Source organism: Lepidochelys kempii, chromosome 6 (genome assembly GCF_965140285.1).
Source record: "Lepidochelys kempii isolate rLepKem1 chromosome 6, rLepKem1.hap1, whole genome shotgun sequence".
In the NCBI taxonomy this organism is placed as follows: domain Eukaryota; kingdom Metazoa; phylum Chordata; order Testudines; family Cheloniidae; genus Lepidochelys; species Lepidochelys kempii.
The window spans coordinates 95,873,792-95,894,679 of record NC_136385.1 but is presented as its reverse complement, the minus strand read 5'-3'; the positions used below and the strand labels follow the sequence as shown (position 1 = coordinate 95,894,679).

General features: G+C 44.1%; 1 protein-coding gene across 7 annotated transcripts in view; it reads left to right on the top strand.

Moving 5' to 3' along the window:
- The window catches only part of CEP128 (centrosomal protein 128), a 446,273-nt gene that overhangs the window by 123,370 nt on the left and 302,015 nt on the right, over positions 1-20,888 (top strand). For all 7 annotated transcript variants that reach the window (XR_012159510.1, XM_073349335.1, XM_073349339.2 and 4 more), the window contains one exon: positions 13,391-13,741. Coding sequence is in view for 6 of the 7 variants with exons in the window: in XM_073349335.1 (XP_073205436.1) it covers positions 13,391-13,741 (351 nt within the window). In the remaining variant the exon portion in view is untranslated. The remainder of the gene's footprint in view (positions 1-13,390; positions 13,742-20,888) is intronic.

The window sequence follows — 20,888 nt, the reverse complement described above, 5'->3', positions numbered from 1 at the left end:
CAGAGTAACAGCCGTGTTAGTCTGTATTCGCAAAAAGAAAAGGAGTACTTGTGGCACCTTAGAGACTAACCAATTTATTTGAGCATGAGCTTTCGTGAGCTACAGCTCACTTCATCGGATGCATGCCGTGGAAACTGCAGCAGGCTTTATTTATACACAGAGAATATGAAAAAATACCTCCTCCCACCCCACTGTCCTGCTGGTAATAGCTTATCTAAAGTGATCATCAGGTGGGCCATTTCCAGCACAAATCCAGGTTTTCTCACCCTCCACCCCCCCACACAAATTCACTCTCCTGCTGGTGATAGCCCATCCAAAGTGACAACTCTTTACACAATGTGCATGATAATAAAGTTGGGCCATTTCCTGCACAAATCCAGGTTCCCTCACCCCCCTCCCAAAAACCACAAACACAAACTCACTCTCCTGCTGGTAATAGCTCATCCAAAGTGACCATTCTCCCTACAATGTGCATAATTAAGGTGGGCCATTTCCAGCACAAATCCAGGTTTTCTCACATCCCCCCCACCCCCATACACACACAAACTCACTCTCCTGCTGGTAATAGCTCATCCAAACTGACCACTCTCCAAGTTTAAATCCAAGTTAAACCAGAACATCGGGGGGGGGGGGGGGGTAGGAAAAAACAAGAGGAAATAGGCTACCTTGCATAATGACTTAGCCACTCCCAGTCTCTATTTAAGCCTAAATTAATAGTATCCAATTTGCAAATGAATTCCAATTCAGCAGTTTCTCGCTGGAGTCTGGATTTGAAGTTTTTTTGTTTTAAGATAGCGACCTTCATGTCTGTGATTGCGTGACCAGAGAGATTGAAGTGTTCTCCGACTGGTTTATGAATGTTATAATTCTTGACATCTGATTTGTGTCCATTTATTCTTTTACGTAGAGACTGTCCAGTTTGACCAATGTACATGGCAGAGGGGCATTGCTGGCACATGATGGCATATATCAAATTGGTGGATGTGCAGGTGAACGAGCCTCTGATAGTGTGGCTGATGTTATTAGGCCCTGTGATGGTGTCCCCTGAATAGATATGTGGGCACAATTGGCAACGGGCTTTGTTGCAAGGATAAGTTCCTGGGTTAGTGGTTCTGTTGTGTGGTATGTGGTTGTTGGTGAGTATTTGCTTCAGGTTGCGGGGCTGTCTGTAGGCAAGGACTGGCCTGTCTCCCAAGATTTGTGAGAGTGTTGGGTCATCCTTTAGGATAGGTTGTAGATCCTTAATAATGCGTTGGAGGGGTTTTAGTTGGGGGCTGAAGGTGACGGCTAGTGGCGTTCTGTTATTTAGAGCCAGAAGAGTTCCCAGAAGTTACCTACTACAGGACAGGCCTAACAAAGAAAATAACAGAACGCCACTAGCCGTCACCTTCAGCCAACCTTCACCCAACTAAAACCCCTCCAACGCATTATTAAGGATCTACAACCTATCCTGAAGGATGACCCAACACTCCCACAAATCTTGGGAGACAGGCCAGTCCTTGCCTACAGACAGCCACGCAACCTGAAGCAAATACTCACCAACAACCACATACCACACAACAGAACCACTAACCCAGGAACTTATCCTTGCAACAAAGCCCGTTGCCAACTGTGCCCACGTATCTATTCAGGGGACACCATCACAGGGCCTAATAACATCAGCCACACTATCAGAGGCTCGTTCACCTGCACATCCACCAATTTGATATATGCCATCATGTGCCAGCAATGCCCCTCTGCCATGTACATTGGTCAAACTGGACAGTCTCTACGTAAAAGAATAAATGGACACAAATCAGATGTCAAGAATTATAACATTCATAAACCAGTCGGAGAACACTTCAATCTCTCTGGTCACGCAATCACAGACATGAAGGTCGCTATCTTAAAACAAAAAAACTTCAAATCCAGACTCCAGCGAGAAACTGCTGAATTGGAATTCATTTGCAAATTGGATACTATTAATTTAGGCTTAAATAGAGACTGGGAGTGGCTAAGTCATTATGCAAGGTAGCCTATTTCCTCTTGTTTTTTTCTAACCCCCCCCCCCCCCCCAGATGTTCTGGTTTAACTTGGATTTAAACTTGGAGAGTGGTCAGTTTGGATGAGCTATTACCAGCAGGAGAGTGAGTTTGTGTGTGTATGGGGGTGGGGGGGATGTGAGAAAACCTGGATTTGTGCTGGAAATGGCCCACCTTAATTATGCACATTGTAGGGAGAATGGTCACTTTGGATGAGCTATTACCAGCAGGAGAGTGAGTTTGTGTGTGTGGTTTTTGGGAGGAGGGTGAGGGGGTGAGAGAACCTGGATTTGTGCAGGAAATGGCCCAACTTTATTATCATGCACATTGTGTAAAGAGTTGTCACTTTGGATGGGCTATCACCAGCAGGAGAGTGAATTTGTGTGAGGGGGTGGAGGGTGAGAAAACCTGGATTTGTGCTGGAAATGGCCCACCTGATGATCACTTTAGATAAGCTATTACCAGCAGGACAGTGGGGTGGGAGGAGGTATTTTTTCATATTCTCTGTGTATAAATAAAGCCTGCTGCAGTTTCCACGGCATGCATCCGATGAAGTGAGCTGTAGCTCACGAAAGCTCATGCTCAAATAAATTGGTTAGTCTCTAAGGTGCCACAAGTACTCCTTTTCTTTCTGTTCTCTAGTGAACAACATATCTACTGCATCTTACCCTATATTTTCCTGTTTCAGGCTTTCTGGTGTTTTGGATTGGCTTCTGGCTTCAAGATAAATCAATCTGGTTCTGTCTTGATCTACTGTCTGGCTTTTCCTCCATGTAATGTAACCCTTCTGCCCGTCAGAGTTGGCAGCAACAAGGGCCGGGTTCAATATCTAGGGGTTCCATTCCAATAACACAATGCAAACCGGCTCGAGCCCCCACCCAGTGACCTGGGACAAATATATACCACCCCCGCTGGGCGCCTCCAAGAGGCAATACTTCCCCTCTCGCAAGCACATAGTCTGAGTGTAGCAAAAGTCTTTTAATAACAGAGAGAAACAATGTGGCATTATGTTGGGGAAACACCACCAACCGGATTCATAACACAACCCATGAGCAAAAACAACCCCACCCCAGGCAAATTGGGGCATGCCCTTTTCCCTTTGGTTCTTGAGTCCAGCAACCCCAAAAGTCCAATGCCCCAAAAGTCTCTGTCCCTGGTCAGGGCAGCCCCAGAGTTCGGAAGTTTATCGGCGGAGCTTTACCTCCCAACCTGGGTGGAAATGGGACGGGGGTAAGAGGCACCTTACGTGATCTGAAGCTGACCGCCCCATAGCTCCATAGCGGCACTCCGCTCCGCCAGCCGCCCCACAAAACTCCTTCGCGCAGCTGCACTCCGCTCCACCAGCCGCCCCACGAACTCCTTCGCTCAGCTGCGCTCCGCTCCGCCAGCCGCCCCACGAACTCCTTCGCTCAGCTGCGCTCTGCTCCGCCAGCCGCCCCACGAACTCCTTCACTCAGCTCCACGGCCCACAAGCAGCTCCTGCCATCCACACACTGCTCCGTGTCGAACTGCTTCACCAGCCGTCCCGCAAACTGCTCCACAATATATCTTCAGGCTCCCCCACTACTTAACACAACACTCAGTGATTTCAGCTCTTAGGTGAATTCAGCTTATAGTAGGGGAGCCCCAGTGCTGGTGCACTGTCAGCCCAAAGTGAGCTCAGCAGCCTATAACTAGACTTCTAATGAAATCAAAATTAGCTCTGATATTTCACAGTGGAGAGAGGAGGAAGTGCAATCAGCATGTAAGGCCCTCACCAAGGGGCCCATGCCACCAAGTATTAATACTTGTCCCCAGCCTCTCTCCCTTCACACAGTTTTGGAACCCATGACCCTTGCCTAGCGAGTGCTACTTAGATGATGGTGAATCCCTCCATCGTAACAAAAGGCCACGTACAGTTCCAAGCACAGTTCCCATAATCAGGGTAATAACAATTTATTCTTCCTGCCCCAATAACAGAGACACTGGGGATCCCACAGCAGCCAAAGTGACCATTTGGGCAGCTATGGTCTCATTCTAGGCGTGGTGGGTGTGCCTATGCAAATGAGATCGGCCCCTGAAGTTCTTTTCCACAACTTGCCACACCTCACCACCAGATGTCAGGGTGGAGCTCATCCTGACACTGCTTACATAATAAGCTGGCCTTCTCCCCCTCTCACAAAGGACCCACTGCCACACCCAGAGTCTCTTTCCAGGCAATTTTATTTATTGAAACACAAGCGAAACAGAGAAAATCAGTTCCTCAACCCATCCTAGGCTATAGCTCCCAGTGTTTTCGCCCCTTCAACTCTGTCCTTCCTGCTTTTGGGCTTCTTGCAGGAATCTTCTTTATGTTCACTGAGCACTGCCAGCTAGGGCTTTCTGCCTGGAGGGCCACTTTTTCCTGGCAGATTCCTACTGCCTTGTCTCCCAAGGGACTCTGGCAGCCTCTTCTAGGAGCTTCCTGCTGTGCCTGCTTTTTTCAGCTCTCTGGCTCTGACTCTCTGGGTTTCTCTCAGCAGGTTCCCACTGCCTTCCCTCATAGGGGACTTTGGCAGTCACTCCCAGAGAACTTCCTGATTCAGGTCTGTCTGCCTATTCCCAGGGAGCTATCAGTGAGAGCCCTATGGGTATACCTACACTGCAATTAGATACCCACAGCTGGCTGATGTCAGCTGATTCAGGCTTCTGGGGCTTGGCTAAGGGGCTGTTTAATTGTGGTGAAGATGTTCGAGCTTGGGCTGGAGCCCGGGCCCTAGGACCTTGCAAGGTGGGAGGGTCCCAGAGCCCTGGTTGTTTCCTGAGCTTGCAAGTCTACACTGCAATTAAACAGCCCCTTAGCCTGAGCCCTGAGAGCCTGAGTCAGCTGACATGGGCCAGCAGTTGGTTTTTAAATGCAATATAGACATACCCTATGTCTGCTGTCTTTGCCCCTTTTCAGACTGACTCTCCAGCCTGATTCATTCATGCTTCACCCCTCTAAGGCCCAGGTGTCTTCTCTTGTAGCCCAGTTGGGGTCTGCTGACCAGGCATAGGTGCACTTGCCTTGCTCCCTCATAAAGGGCCAATGTCACCTTGTGTCACCCTCAATGTATTCAATAGCTCTAATGGTAAATATGCAAAGCTAATTCTTCCCCTCAGGCAGTTCCTATTGTGCTGAATGTGGGGATGGGTTGAATGACTATCTTGGCAGAACCACAAAAATAAATATAAAAAAATGAAGTAAAGCAAGACTGGTTTATTTATTTCTAGATAGAAAGTTCTATTTCACTTGCAGGAATTGTTAAGTAAAATGTAAGAACATATGTTTGAATTAATTCTTTAGATCCACAGGCCAGATTTTCCCTGGTAGAAATCAAACTGGTTGCTGGTGTCTATAAGATAAATATGTCTCTTTGTGCATAAGGATAAATAATCCAAAGAAATGTTTCCCCACAGTGAATATTATTATTTATAAAATGGAGGTTAACATTTTACTTCTCCACAGTGAGATGAGTGTCTTCAATTAATTGAACATTGTTTTCTCTACTTTGCTTAAGCTTAGAATAATGTTTCATTAACAAGTACATGGAAAATGTAGTTATATGAACAAGATGTGTTCTCTTATGGTTTGTGGAGAAATAATTATTTTTAATGACCCAGAAAGTTTGGAGAACCTATTATTTTGGACTCGCATCCCTTATGCTGTCACCAGAGTCAGTAAATGGAAAGCGATAACAGCATATGTAATCAAATATTGTTTGGTACATGAATCAAAAGGTTAGCCATTGTATAAAAGCTGTGGAAGGGTAGGCGTAATGATTTCTGATGTTTTATTTGGCTGCTTTAATTTCTACCGTGTTCCAAATTTGAATCCATAGCCTTCAAAGGTTACGTTTAATATGCATCTTCCCTTGAAATTAAACTCATTTGGGTATATAAATATTGCTGCTTAAGTATCTTTTTTTTTAAAATTCTCTTCTCAGGCAGATTTTACAAGTTTAAACAGTTACTTTTCTTGATGAGCCAAAAATCATTTGTGTAATAGGATAGTAGAGCAAGTTTGTGATCATTCTCTATATTTACACTTTTACCAGTAGACACATTCCCATTTTACTTTGTTGATATAGCTGTAAGATTTAGTTTGGTATTCTTATTTATTATTTTAATATTTGTACAACAGTTGTGCCTAAGGGTCCCAACTGAGATATGAGTCTCATTTTTCTCATCTTTGTACAAATACATAATGAGAGACAGTCACTGTCCAGAAGAGCTTGCAATCTAAGCTGACAACACAGACAGTGAGTGCAAAGAGAAAAACTGGTACAGAGAAGGAAGTGACTTGTTGAAGGTCACACAGCAGGTCATTTGTAAAGTTGGGATTAGAACCCAGGTTGACTTTCAGTGTAGTGTCCTATTTACTAAATCACCCTGCCTCTTCATACTCATTACAAGGAATGCCCAGAGAACAATGCAAAAAGTAATGTAATCTTGTTTAGTTGTCAGTCAATTGTAAAATAAGGGTGACAACTTTGTTTTGATGGTGAAGGAGGGATTCTAGGGCTTTCCCCATTTTTACCCACTTATCATTTTGCTCCTCTCCCAAGGCCTTGCATTAGGCTAGCTCTTGCTTCTGGCAAAGGAAGACTGAATGCTGCTTCCTCTGAAATCTAACACTATTATTTTTAGATTAGCCCGAAGGAGTTGCTCAATAGTTATATGAGGTACTCTGCCAAAAGAGGTTAAGTACATTGCCTCTAACTTGGTACTTGCCCTGTGCTAAAGACAGGAGTTAAAACCATTCATGCTTATTGTTTTGTAAATTATTAACCTGAGTAGACAATGACATTAACAAATCATTGCCTGTCTCATTCATTATTCTTAAAGCATCTCATGAGTAGAAAACTGCTACTTCATAATCCATACCTTGCCTAGTTCTGGGTTGTTCAGGGTCTCTAACTCTTACTAAGGTTAATTGTATGTGGATGCAGTGAGGGAAAAATTCTGTTTGAGAAAGGCAGGACTATAGTAAAGAGATGTTGCTGTTAGCACCTGCCCTCCTCCTCTTAATGACTGGTTAACCAATATTTATATATTTAGGATTTTTCTTTTTTTTTCTTTTTACAAACTACAATAAAAGAGCATACATTCAATGCTCTGTGCACTCTTGGCAATCACTTTTTAAAATACACTAATAAGGAAAAAGACCCGTCAGTTACCGGCAATCAAATCAAGTAATGCAGCAAGAGTATAAATATAAAAAGAACTTATCAACCTGCCCACACAATCTGGAGTCCCATACCACCACTAACCAGCCCTACTGAACGCTCCTCTCCTCACAGGTGAGGGAGTAAAAAACATGTGCCCTGAAGGCTAACAAACCGGGCTATCAGAGGCCTGTGGAAGAAACAAGTTAGTGGTCTGGGGCCTTAGTGTAGAATGCCCTGCTAGCAACCCTCTCTTTCTTCACAGTGGGGCTTCCTCTGAGATGCCTTCACTGACTACAGCTGTGGCAGGATGTCATGAGGAGAGAGGATTTCTCTTAACCCTGGTCTACACTACAAGTTTAGGTCGAATTTAGCAGTGTAAGGTCGATTTAACCCTGCACCCATCCACACGACCAAGCCTGTTTTGTCGACTTAAAGGGCTCTTAAAATTGATTTCTGTACTCCTCCCTGGCGAGGGGATTAGTGCTAAAATTGACCTCGCTGGGTTGAATTTGGGGTTGTGTGTATGCAATTCGATGTTGTTGGTTTCCAGGAGCTATCCCAGAGTGCTCCATTGTGACCACTCTGGACAGCACTTTGAACTCCGATACACGAGCCAGGTACACAGGAAAAGCCTCGGGAACTTTTGAATTTCATTTCCTGTTTGGTCAGCATGGCGAACTCAGCAGCACAGGTGACCATGGAGTCCCCCCAGAATCATAGAGCGTAGAATGTGACTACGCTCCCCCTGTCATCTCCGTCCCTAAGGTTATCGCAGATTAGAAGGCGAAAAAACTGCACTGGCGATGACATGTTTTCTGAGCTCATGCAGTCCTCCCGCACTGATAGGGCACAGCTTAATGCAGGGATCGGCAACCTTTGGCATGTGACCCGCCAGGGAAAGCCCCCTGGCGGGCTGGGCTGGTTTGTTTACCTGCCGTGTCCACAGGTTTGGCTGATCGCGGATCCCACTGGCCCTGGTTCACTGCTCCAGGCCAATGGGAGCTGCGGGAAGTGGTGGCCAGCACAGCCCTCTGCCCACACCGCTTCCTGCAGCCCCCATTGGCCTGGATCGGCGAACCATGGCCAGTGAGAGCTGCGATTGGCCAAATCTGAAGACGTAGCAGGTAAACAAACTGGCCCGGCCTGCCAGGCAGCTTCCCCTGGCCTGCCGCGTGCCAAAGGTTGCTGATCCCTGGTAATGCATGGAGGCATTCAGTGGTAGAGGCCAGGAAAGAATTAAGTGAGCATGAAGACCGGAGGCAGGACACGATGCTGAGGCTAATGGGGGAGCAAACTGACATGATGAAGTGTCTGTTGGAGCTGCAGGAAAGCCAACAAGAGCACAGACCCCTGTAGCATCCACTGTATAACTGCCTACCCTCCTCCCCATGTTCCATAGCCTCCTCACCCAGACGCCCAAGAACGCAGTGGGGGAGGCTCCGGGCACCCAGCCACTCCACTCCAGAGGATGGCCCAAGCAACAGAAGGCTATCATTCAAACAGTTTGATTTTTAGTGTGGCTAAAATAAGCAATGTGGTCTTGTCCTTCCCTCCTCCCCCACCTCACCTGGGTTACTTTGTCCGTTATCTCATTTTTTTTAATTAATAAAGAAAGAATGCATGGTTTCAAAACAATAGTTACTTTATTTCGAAGCGGGCAGGGTGGTTGGCTTACAGGGAATTAAAATCAACAAAGGGGGCGGGTTTGCCTCAAGGAGAAGCACACACCACTGTCACACCGTAGCCTGGCCAGTCATGAAACTGGTTTTCGAAGCCTCTCTGATGCACAGTGTGCCTTGCTGTGCTCTTCTAATCGCCCTGGTGTCTGGCTGCTCAAAATCGGATGCCAGGCGATTTGCGTCAACCTCCCACCTGCCATAAATGTCTCCCCCTTACTCTCACAGATGTTATGGATCACACAGCAAGCAGCAGTAACAATGGGAATGTTGGTTGCGCTGAGGTCTAACCAACAGTGCCAGCGAGCTTTTAAATGTCCAAAGGCACATTCTACCACCATTCTGCACCTGCTCAGCCTATAGTTGAACTGCTCCTTACTACTGTCCAGGCTTCATGAGCCATGGGAGCAAGGGGTAGGAGCGACCACATGGTGCTGCCGGCTGAGAGAGCAGCCTGAGGCAGAAGCCTCCAGCTCGCAGGAGAGCAGAGTTGCGGCAGAAGTGGTGGAGCTGTACACCATGCCATGGAGGTTGCTAGGTGCTGGGCAGGGAAGTTGTTCCAAGAACCCCTGGCCAAGCTACATGTCCGACGAGGACGGCTACCAGTCCTACTGCACTGTCTGTTGCAGAGTTGCAGGAGAGCAGAGTTGCAGTGTAAGCTAGCCATGGTATGGCGTCTGCACGGGTAACCCAGGAAAAAAGGCACGAAACGATAGTCTGCCGTTGCTTTCATGGAGAGAGGGAGGGACGACTGACGACATGTACCCAAAACCACCTGCGACAATGTTTTTGCCCCATCAGGCATTGGCGCTTAACCCAGAATTCCAATTGGTGGCGGAGACTGTGGGATAGCTACCCATAGTGCACCGCTCTGTAAGTCGATGCTAGCGCGGTAGTGAGAATGCACTCTGCCAACTTAATGTGCTTAGTGTGGACATATGCAATTGACTGTATAAAATCGATTTCTATAAAATCGACCTAATTTCGTAGTGTAGACATACCCTTAGGTAGGTTCCAAGCCACTTAGGACTTTTTATAGGTCAAATAGTCATAAAATTTAATCCAGAAATAGACAATTACTTTGTTCAGTGATCTCAGAGTGTGTTGTTGGGAAAGCCTGGAATCCAAGAGTGGCTTCATCTACGCTTTAAACTCAGGATTTTACCAAGATAAAATAGCACTGTGTGCTTCTTTTTCTTTGTCTAGTTAATCTTGAGAATAAGCACCAAGATAATGATGCTTTGTCAACAATATTATGAGATCATCCACTTAATAAGTGCCCTGTGCTTTGCTTGTGGCCTTTGCTGGATTGGTATATCAATAAGATATAGACAGACTGTGTTTACTTGAATTCAGATGGAAATAAGTTATAAAGTCTTAGTATTGGTGGGTAGAGAATTTACATTATTAGATGATTGATAATTAATAGTAATATTTAATTAAAAGGTATAGTTGTTTATATATCTCCGTAGCCCCATGTTGATGCCTCTCCCACCTCTGAAGATTAGCCCTTCACATCACAGAACCATACAATTTGACATACCAAAGCAGATGAATAATCCATCAAATCTGGTATCCAGCCTCTGGTATCAGCCAATGCCTAAAGTTTTGTAGAAAGGCAAGTGCGCTATTCTAATGTGCTTGGTCAATAGTATAACAGTGTACATGGAGGAAAGCAGGGAAATTCCTTCTTGGTGTCCTGAAGCATAGGAGATGACATACGCACATTACTCTGAGAACCCTTAAGGATAATCCTTTTCTTTTTACCCATCCTCATGCCCTTTTTGCATGGCAATCATCCTTCCTGCTGACAGCATGGGAAGACTCTTACAGCTCTTGAACATCTCCCTTTCGTCATCTGTAATAGAACATGGCTTCTTCTGGAGGCTCAGTGTTGCAACTGTATTGGCTAGTGGGGTTAACTGTAGAGTCATAACAGTCAGATTTCTCTTTCTAGAAGCTGAGCCTATTGCCTCCCCGTGCTCTTTCAGCATCTGCTGTTCTCTGAAAAAGAGGTGAAGGTCTCAAAATCCGATGTCAAACATTCTAGAACATAAAGTTGCCTCTGGACCCATGAAGGCAGCCAGATTGGGTGAACACTAAAAATCAAGTTTCTACAAACATCACTGAAATGGGGGAAACAAAGATTACATGATACATAAGCAAAATTATTGCTAATAAATAGAACATATGAACGGCCATACTCTGTAAAACCAAAGGTCCATCGTGGCCAATGCCAGGTGCCCCACAGGGAATGAACAGAACAGGTAATCATTAAGCGATCCATCTCCTGTCACACCATCCCTGCCTATCCTGGCTAATAGTCATTGATGGACCTATCCTCCATGAATTTATCTAATTCTTCTTTGAACCCTGTTATAGTCTTGGCCTTCACAACATCCTCTGGCAAAGAGTTCCAGAGGTTGACTGTGTGTTGTGTGGAAAAAATACTTCCTTTTGTTTGTTTTAAACCTGCTGCCCATTAATTTCATTTGATGACCCCTACTTCATGTGATATGAGAAGGAGTAAATAACATTTCCTTATTTACTTTCTCCATGCCAGTCACGATTTTATAGACCTCCTTACTCGTCTCTTTTCCAAGCTGAAAAGTCCCAGTCTTATTAATCTCTGTTCGTATAGAATCTGTTCCATACCCCTAATCATTTTGTTGCCCTTTTCTGTATCTTTTCCCAATTCTATAAAATATCTTTTTTGGGATGGGCCGACCAAATCTGCATGCAGTATTCAAGATGTGGATGTACCATAGATTTATATAGAGGCTATGTGAAATTTTCTGTTGTCTTATCTATCCCATTCCTAATGATTCCCAACATTCTGTTAGCTTTTTTGACTGCCACTGCACATTGAGTGGATATTTTCAGAGAACTATCCACAATGACTCCAAGATCTCTCTCATGAGTGATTACAGCTAATTTAGATCCCATCATTTTATATGTATAGGTGGGATTAGGCTTTTCAATGTGCATTATTTTGCATTTATCAACATTAAATTTCATCTGCCATTTTGTTGCCCATGCTATTTCATGAAGCATTTGTGGAGCTTTAATATACAGAAAGATGGTTGTATAAATTGGAGAGGCTGCAGACTCATTTATGTAGAGAGCGATGAATGTCAGAATATGTAAGAAGTTTAAAATTACATTTCCTTTTGACCTTTCTATATTAAAATTAAAATAGAAGGAAAGCATAGATCAGGGATCGGCAACCTTTGCCATGCGGCCTGTCAGGGAAATCTGCTGTCAGGCCGTGCCAGTTTGTTTACCTGCAGCATCCGCAGGTTTGGCTGATCACAGCTCCCACTCGCCGCAGTTCACTGTTCCCAGCCAATGGGGGCTGCAGAAAGCGGCGTGGGCCGAGGGATGTTCTGGTCACTGCTTTTTTAATAAAACCCTTGTAACGGGGTGCAGACTTACCCAGCAGCGCCTCCTACTGGCTGTCTGGGAATTAGCTCTTTTTACCAGCTCCGGAGTGCCCTCTGACAGTGTCTTGCCATCACTGGCCCCTGTGTCCCTCCCGGACCCCGGTGTCCTTTTACCTGGGGTGCTGCCCCTCCAGGCAATACCCCACAGATCTGGGTCGCCCCTCCCCGGGAAACCCCCCACCTTCTATCGCCACCTTGCCTCAGCCTATGGACTACTGCCAGTCACCATCTAGCCCCCTTTCACTCGGGCCGACTGCAATCTGTATAAGCCAGTCGTCATGGGGTTTGGACCTGATGCCTCCGCCTACTCTTGGGCTGCCCTGTTACAACCTCAGTACCCTGTCTTAGGCCGTCTGCCAGTCCTGCAGCCTGGGGCTTTTCCAGTCTGGAGCCTCCCCACCCCTCTGGCCTTCCCCAGCCCTGCTTCACCTCAGGTACCCTGGTATGCTCCCCAGGAGCCAGGCCTGTCTCCCCCACAGCTAGAGGAGACTCTGTGTGCTCCAAGCAGGGCCCTGATAAAGCCAGCCGTGGCCTGACTGGGGCATGGCCCCCAGCTGAGGCTGCTTCTCCCAATCAGCCCTGCTCTTCCTTCCCTGCCACAGCCCTCTCCCTGGGCTGTTTTAAGCCTTTTAAGGCAGGAGCGGGTGACCACCCCGCTACAACCCTTTTAAAATTTTTTTGTCTGCTTATGAAACATTCAGGAACAGGTGGTTGAGTGAGGGAATATTTGACTTGTGATTAAGTATTAGATATTGGCCTCAGTCACAAAACTTAAGCCAGGATTTTAAGCACCAAAAGGGGACTATTTGGATTCCAGGTACTTACAGTAAAATTCAAGATAATATAAATGTACTGTTTGTGCCCTCTGTTGGAGCACTAAGAGTTGCCATTATAGGGAGATGTATTCTGTGATATAACAGGTTTTTCTATCTTTAGTTATAATGATCTTCTAAGTTGTTGCACATCATCTATAAATTGGAAAGTGATTTATTCATAAGCTACACTGTATGTTGCTTTACTACTATTTCATATTGTGTATCTCTAAGGACTGTACTTTTATAATACAATATGTTTGTATACAGGTGTTAACATCTGACTTGGAAAACAGGGAGAAGCAGCAGCAAAGGATGCTGGACCAGCTGAAGGAGATACAGAGCTGCTACAAGGCCTGTGAGAGTGAACGTAGGCAAACTGAACTCCAAACTGCTGAGCTGGCCAAGCAACTTGAAGAGTCTACTAAGGAAGCAGATCGGTACCTTGCTGAATTCAGGAAGTCTGAGACCCTTAGGCTAGAGACTGAGAAGAAGAAAGAAGAGTTGAAAGTGAAAGCTCAGGAATCCATTCGACACTGGAAGCTAAAATATAAGAAACTGGAACGTGATATGGTGAAACAGAATGAAACCATCAATCAGCTGATGGACAAGAGCAATCAGGTAAGAGCAGAGCCTTTATTTTTCCTCTCCTTTCCCTTTTTATTTTAGAAGTGGAGAGGAGGATGTGACATATGCACCTGCCATCTAACCACTGCACTGTGACTTTACATAGGCCACAAACCAAAAACCGGTATATCAATAAGATATAGACAGACTGTGTTTACTTGAATTCAGATTGAAATAAGTTATAAAGTCTTAGTATTGGTGGGTAGAGAATTTACATTATTAGATGATTGATAATTAATAGTAATATTTAATTAAAAGGTATAGTTGTTTATATATCTCCGTAGCCCCATGTAGATGCCTCTCCCACCTCTGAAGATTAGCCCTTCACATCACAGTACCATACAATTTGACATACCAAAGCAGATGAATAATCCATCAAATCTGGTATCCAGCCTCTGGTATCAGCCAATGTCTAAAGTTTTGGAGAAAGGCAAGTGCGCTATTCTAATATGCTTGGTCAGTAGTATAACAGTGTACATGGAGGAAAGCAGGGAAATTCCTTCTTGGTGTCCTGAAGCATAGGAGATGACATGCGCACATTACTCTGAGAACCCTTAAGGATAATCCTTTTCTTTCTACCCATCCTTATGCCCTTTTTGCATGGCAATCATCCTTCATGGCAGATACTAATGACTTTCTGTTGACCTATGCTGGATTCATACTGTCAGCCTAGAAGGAAAAGGAGGGGTTTAGATTTAATAGGAACTGGGCAAACTTTTGGGAAAAGGGGAGCTTGCACAGGAAGGATTGGCTCCACCTAAAGCAAAATGGAACCAGGTTGTTGGCACTTAAAAAAGTTGTTGAACAGTTTTTAAACTAAGGACTGGGGGAAAGCTGATGGGGCAGAGGAGCATGTGGTTCAGACAGAGGCATCCCTTAGGGGAGGAGCTATTAATGGAGATTCTCTATGTCCTAGTAAGGGGGAAAGGATGGAAGATGATAAAATACGGATAGGATCTGATGAGAAACAGCAAATGAAAAAGAGTCCCATTCAATTACATCGTGTAATGGCAAACAGCTAAAAAGTGACAAGTTTTAAAAGTGCTTATATACCTATAATGCTAGAAGTCTAAATAATATGGGTGAACAAGAGTCCCTTGTATTAAATGAGGATATTGATATAATAGGCATCACAGAAACTTGGTGGAATGAGGATAATCAATGGGACACAGTAATACCAGGGTAAGAAATATATTGGAAGGACAAAACAAGTCGTGCTGGTGGATGAATGGCACTATATGTGAAAGTAAGATTTTTACTTCATTTGATTCTGTGCTTTAATGAACCAAACTGTACCATAGAATCTCTATAGATAGTAATTCCATGCTCAAATAAGAAGAATATAGCAGTAGAGATATATTACTGACTACCTGACCAGGATGGTGATGGTGACTGTGAAATGCTCCAGTAGATTAGAGAGGCTACAAAAATAAATAACACAATAATAATGGTGAATTTCAGCTATCCCCATATTGCCTGGGTACATGTCACCTCAGGACGGGATGTAGAGATAAAGTTTCTTGACACCTTAAATGACTGCTTCTTGGAGCAGCTAGTCCTGGAACCCACAAGAGGAGAGGCAATTCTTGATTTAGTCCTAAGTGGAGCACAGGATCTGGTCTAAGAGGTGAATATAGCTGGACTGCTTGGTAATAGTGACCATAATATAATTAAATTTAACATCCCTGTGGTGGAGAAAACATCACAGCAGCCCAGCTGTACCATATCATGTCAGAAAAGGGAACTACATAAAAATGAGGAAGTTAGTGAAACAGAAATTAAAAGGTACAGCACCAAAAGTGAAATCCCTGCAAGCTGCATGGAAACTTTTGAAAGACACCATAATAGAGGCTCAACTTAAATGTATACGCCAAACACAGTAAGAGAACAAAAAAGTGCCACTGTGGCTAAACAACAAAGTAAAAGAAGCAGTGAGAGGCAAAAAGGAAGTTAAATCCTAGTAAGGAAAATAGAAAGGAGCATAAACTCTGACAAATGAGGTGTAAAAATATAATTAGGAAGGCCAAAAAAGAATTTGAAGAATAGCTAGCCAAAGACTCAAAAGTAATAGCAAATATTTTTTTAAGTACATCAGAAGCAGGAACCCACGGGGCCACTGGACGATCAAGATGCTAAAGGAGCCCTCCAGGACAATAAGGCCATTTCAGAGAAATTAAATTAATTCTTTGCATGGGTCTTCACGGCTGAGGATGTGAGAGCGATTACCTTGGAACGGGTCCCATATGAGGAGAGATTAAAGAGGCTAGGACTTTTCAGCTTGGAAAAGAAGAGACTAAGGGGAGATATGATAGAGGTATATAAAATTATGAGTGGTGTGGAGAAAGTGAATAAGGAAAAGTTATTTACTTGTTCCCATTATATAAGAACTAGGGGCCATGAAATGAAATTAATGGGCAGCAGGTTTAAAACAAATAAAAGGAAGTTCTTCTTCACACAGCGCACAGTCAACCTGTGGAACTCCTTGCCTGAGGAGGTTGTGAAGTCTAGGACTATAAGAGTCTTTCAAAGAGAACTGGATGAATTCATGGAGGTTAAGTCCATTAATGGATATTAGCCAGGATGGGTAAGGAATGGTGTCCCTAGCCTCTGTTTGTCAGAGGGTGGAGATGGATGGCAGGAGAGAGATCACTTGATCATTACGTGTTAGATTCGCTCCCTCTGGGGTACCTGGCATCCCGTTGGTAGACGGGATGCGGGGCTGGATGGACCTTTGGTCTGATCCAGTTTGGCCATTCTTATGTTCTTATGAGGTTTTGGAACAAATTGATAAACTAAATTGTGATAAGTCACCAGGACCAGATGGTATTCACCCAAGAGTTCTGAAGGAACCCAAATGTGAAATTTCAGTACTATAGTTTGTAACCTATCATTTAAATTCACTTCTGTACCAAATGACTGGAGGATAGCTAATGTGACACCAATGTTTTAAAAAGAGCTCCAGAAGTGATCCTGGCAATTACAGGCCGGTAAGTCTGACTTCAGTACCAGGTAAACTGGTTGAAACTATAGTAAAGAACAAAATTGTCGGACACATAGATGAACATAATTTGTTGGGGAAGAGTCAACATGGTTTTGTAAAGGGAAATCATGCCTCACAAATCTACTAGAATTCTTTCAGGGGGTCAACAAGCACGTGGACAAGGGGGATCCAGTGGATATAGTGTACTTAGCTTTTCAGAAAGCCTTTGACAAGATCCCTCACCAAAGGCCCTTAAGCAAAGTAAGCTGTCATGGAATAAGAGGGAAGATCCTATCATGGATTGGTAACTGGTTAAAAGATAGGAATCAAAGGGTAGGAATAAATGGTCAGTTTTCAGAATGCAGAGCAGTAAATAGTGGTGTCCCCCGGGGTCTGTACTGGAACCAGTCCTATTCAATATATTCATAAATGATCTGGAAAAAATAGTAAGCAGTGAGGTGGCAAAATTTGCAGATGATACAAAACTACTCAAGATAGTTAAGTCCCAGGCAGACTGTGTTGAGCTACAAAAGGATCTCTCAAAACTAGGTGACTGGATAACAAAATGGCAGATGAAATTCAGTGTTGAGAAATTACAAGTAATGCACATTGGAAAACCTAATCCCAACTATATATATAATATGATGGCACCTAAATTAGCTGTTACCACTCAAGAAAGAGATCTCCGAGTCACTGTGGATAGTTCTCTGAAAACATCCACTCAATGTGCAGCAGCAGTCAAAAAAGTGAACAGAATGTTGGGCATTGTTAAGAAGGGGATAGATAGTAAAACAGAAAATATCATATTGCCTCTATGTACATCCATGGTATGCCCACATCTTGAATACTGCATGCAGATGTGGTCGCTCCATCTCAAAAAAGATATATTGGAATTGGAAAAGGTTCAGAAAAGGGCAACAAAAATGATTAGGGGTATGGAATCGCTTCCGTATGAGGAGAGATTAATAAGACTGGGACTTTTCATCTTGGCAAAGAGACGACTAAAGGGGCATATGATTGAGGTCTATAAAATCATGACTGGTGTGGAGAAAGTACATAAGGAAGTGTTATTTACTCCTTCTTATAATGCATGAACTAGAGGTCACCAAATGAAATGAATAGGCAACAGGTTTAAAAGAAACAAAAGGAAGTCTTCACACAACACACGGTCAACCTGTGGAATTCCTTGCCAGAAGAAGGTATGAAGGCCAAGACGTAACGGGGTTCAAAAAATAATTAGATAAGTTCATGGAGGATAGGTCCATCAATGTCTATTAGCCAGAATGGGCATGGGTGGTGTCCCTAGCCTTTGTTTGCAAGAAGTTGGGAATGGGTGACGGGATTGATCACTTGATAAATACCTTTTCTGTTCATTCCCTCTGGGGCACCTGGTATTGGCCACTGTCGGAAGATAGGATACTGGGCTAGATGGATCTTTAGTCTGACCCAGTATGGCCCTTCTTATGAGTCCATATTAATTACTTGTACTCTAAGCTTTTCAGTCTCCTTTCTAAATTGGTATGATTTGTTAACAACACTTTAGCTTGTGAAAGCAAAAAAAAAAAAAAATTACTTTTCACCATTAATACTGTTTTTCCTTTTGCACTTCTGTGCACAGCTTAGATGGGGAAAAGGAACTAATCAGTTTCACTTTTTGACTGGTGTAAATTAGCTTCTGCTCCAATATTTGGGTTGCTAACACTGCAGAAAAATGTTTAAACCCAACCCCCCCGCAAAAAAAGTCAGTGTACATCATTAACATAATGCAGTATTTTAGTGGGACGGGAGATGGAGAATGATTTAAACTAAAACTACAAGGGGAGTTTTTTAATCAAGGCAGAATGTAACTTAAAAGATGGTTTTGGTAATTGCTTATCTGCTCTGAGGGCTGTATTGTTCTTTGAAGTTCTGTTTTGTCATCCCTTCTGCTCATAGAATCATGGAATATCAGGGTTGGAAGGGACCTCAGGAGGTCATCTAGTCCAACCCCCTGCTCAAAGCAGGACCAATCCCCAACTAAATCATCCCAGCCAGGGCTTTGTCAAGCCTGACCTTAAAAACCTCAAAGGAAGGAGATTCCACCACCTCCCTAGGTAACGCATTCCTGTACTTCACCACCCTCCAAGTCAAAAAGTTTTTCCTAATATCCAACCTAAACCTTCCCCACTGCAACTTGAGACCATTACTCCTTGTTCTGTCATCTGCTACCACTGAGAACAGTCTAGATCCATCCTCTTTGGAACCCCCCTTTCAGGTAGTTGAAAGCAGCTATCAAATCCCCCCTCATTCTTCTCTTCTGCAGACTAAATAATCCCAGTTCCCTCAGCCTCTCCTCATAAGTCATGTGTTCCAGTCGCCTAATCATTTTTGTTGCCCTCTACTGGACGCTTTCCAATTTTTCCACATCCTTCTTGTAGTGTGGGGCCCAAAACTGGACAGAGTACTCCAGATGAGGCCTCACCAATGTCAAACAGAGGGGAACGATCACATCCCTCGATCTGTTGGCAATGTCCCTACTTATACATCCCAAAATGCCATTGGCCTTTTTGGCAACACTGTTGACTCATATCCAGCTTCTCATCCACTGTAACCCCTAGGTCCTTGTCAAGGTTCCTCCCCCACTCTGAACTCTAGGGTACAGATGTGGGGACCTGCATGAAAAACCTCCTAAGCTTATCTTTACCAGCTTAGGTCAAAACTTCCCCAAGGTACAAAATATTCCACCCGTTGTCCTTGGACTGGCCGCTACCACCACCAAACTAATACTGGTTACTGGGGAAGAGCTGTTTGGACGCGTCCTTCCCCCAAAAATACTTCCCAAAACCTTGCACCCCACTTCCTGGACAAGGTTTGGTAAAAAGCCTCACCAATTTGCCTAGGTGACTACAGACCCAGACCCTTGGATCTGAGAACAATGAAAAAGCATTCAGTTTTTTACAAGAAGACTTTTAATAAAAAATAGAAGTAAATAGAAATAAAGAAATCCCCCCTGTAAAATCAGGATGGTAGATATCTTACAGGGTAATTAGATTCAAAAACATAGAGAACCCCTCTAGGCAAAACCTTAAGTTACAAAAAAGATACACAGACAGAAATAGTTATTCTATTCAGCACAATTCTTTTCTCAGCCATTTAAAGAAATCATAATCTAACACATACCTAGCTAGATTACTTACTAAAAGTTCTAAGACTCCATTCCTGTTCTGTCCCTGGCAAAGACGACTACAGACAGACCCAGACCCTTTGTTTCTCTCCCTCCTCCCAGCTTTTGAAAGTATCTTGTCTCCTCATTGGTCATTTTGGTCAGGTGCCAGCGAGGTTACCTTTAGCTTCTTAACCCTTTACAGGTGAGAGGAGCTTTCCCCTGGCCAGGAGGGATTTCAAAGGGGTTTACCCTTCCCTTTATATTTATGACAGTCCTTTTCTGCAGATCTGCTGCCTAGCCATTTGGTCCCTAGTCTGTAGAGGTGCATGGAATTCTTCCATCCTAAGTGCAGGACCCTGCACTTGTCCTTGTTGAACCTCATCAGATTTCTTTTGGCCCAATCCTCTAATTTGTATAGGGCCCTCTGTATCCTATCCCTACCCTCCAGCATATCTACCTCTCCTCCCAGTTTAGTATCATCTGCAAACTTGCTGAGGGTGCAATCCACGCCATCCTCCAGATCATTAATGAAGATACTGAACAAAATCGGCCTCAGGACCGACCCTTGGGGCACTCCGCTTGATACCGGCTGCCAAGTAGACATGGAGCCATTGATCACTGTGTGATTCTTCTAGAGAAGATACAAGACCAAATGGGCTGTGGTGCAACGAGCCATGTGCATTACATTCAGCTCTGTGTTGTGTCTTTGTCAGAGGTGAGTGGTATAGTGTGGGCTTTTTCAATGTCTAACTAACACTAGGATCTGTATAAGGCCATACTGACTGAAACTCTGGAGGTGATGGGTAGTGGGCTTTGGTTGGCTATGTCACAGGTAATTTTTTTCACTGTTTTTAGTGGGTTTGAACATCCTTTATTCAGGAAGTTTGGAGAGAGGATTGAATACTCTGTTTCTGAAATATCAACTGGTGGTGCTGGACAAGAATGCTCTGAGCAGAGTTAGGTGACACTGATTATAATAGTGGTGGCTGGTCTTCATTGGAGCTCCTACTGGTGGT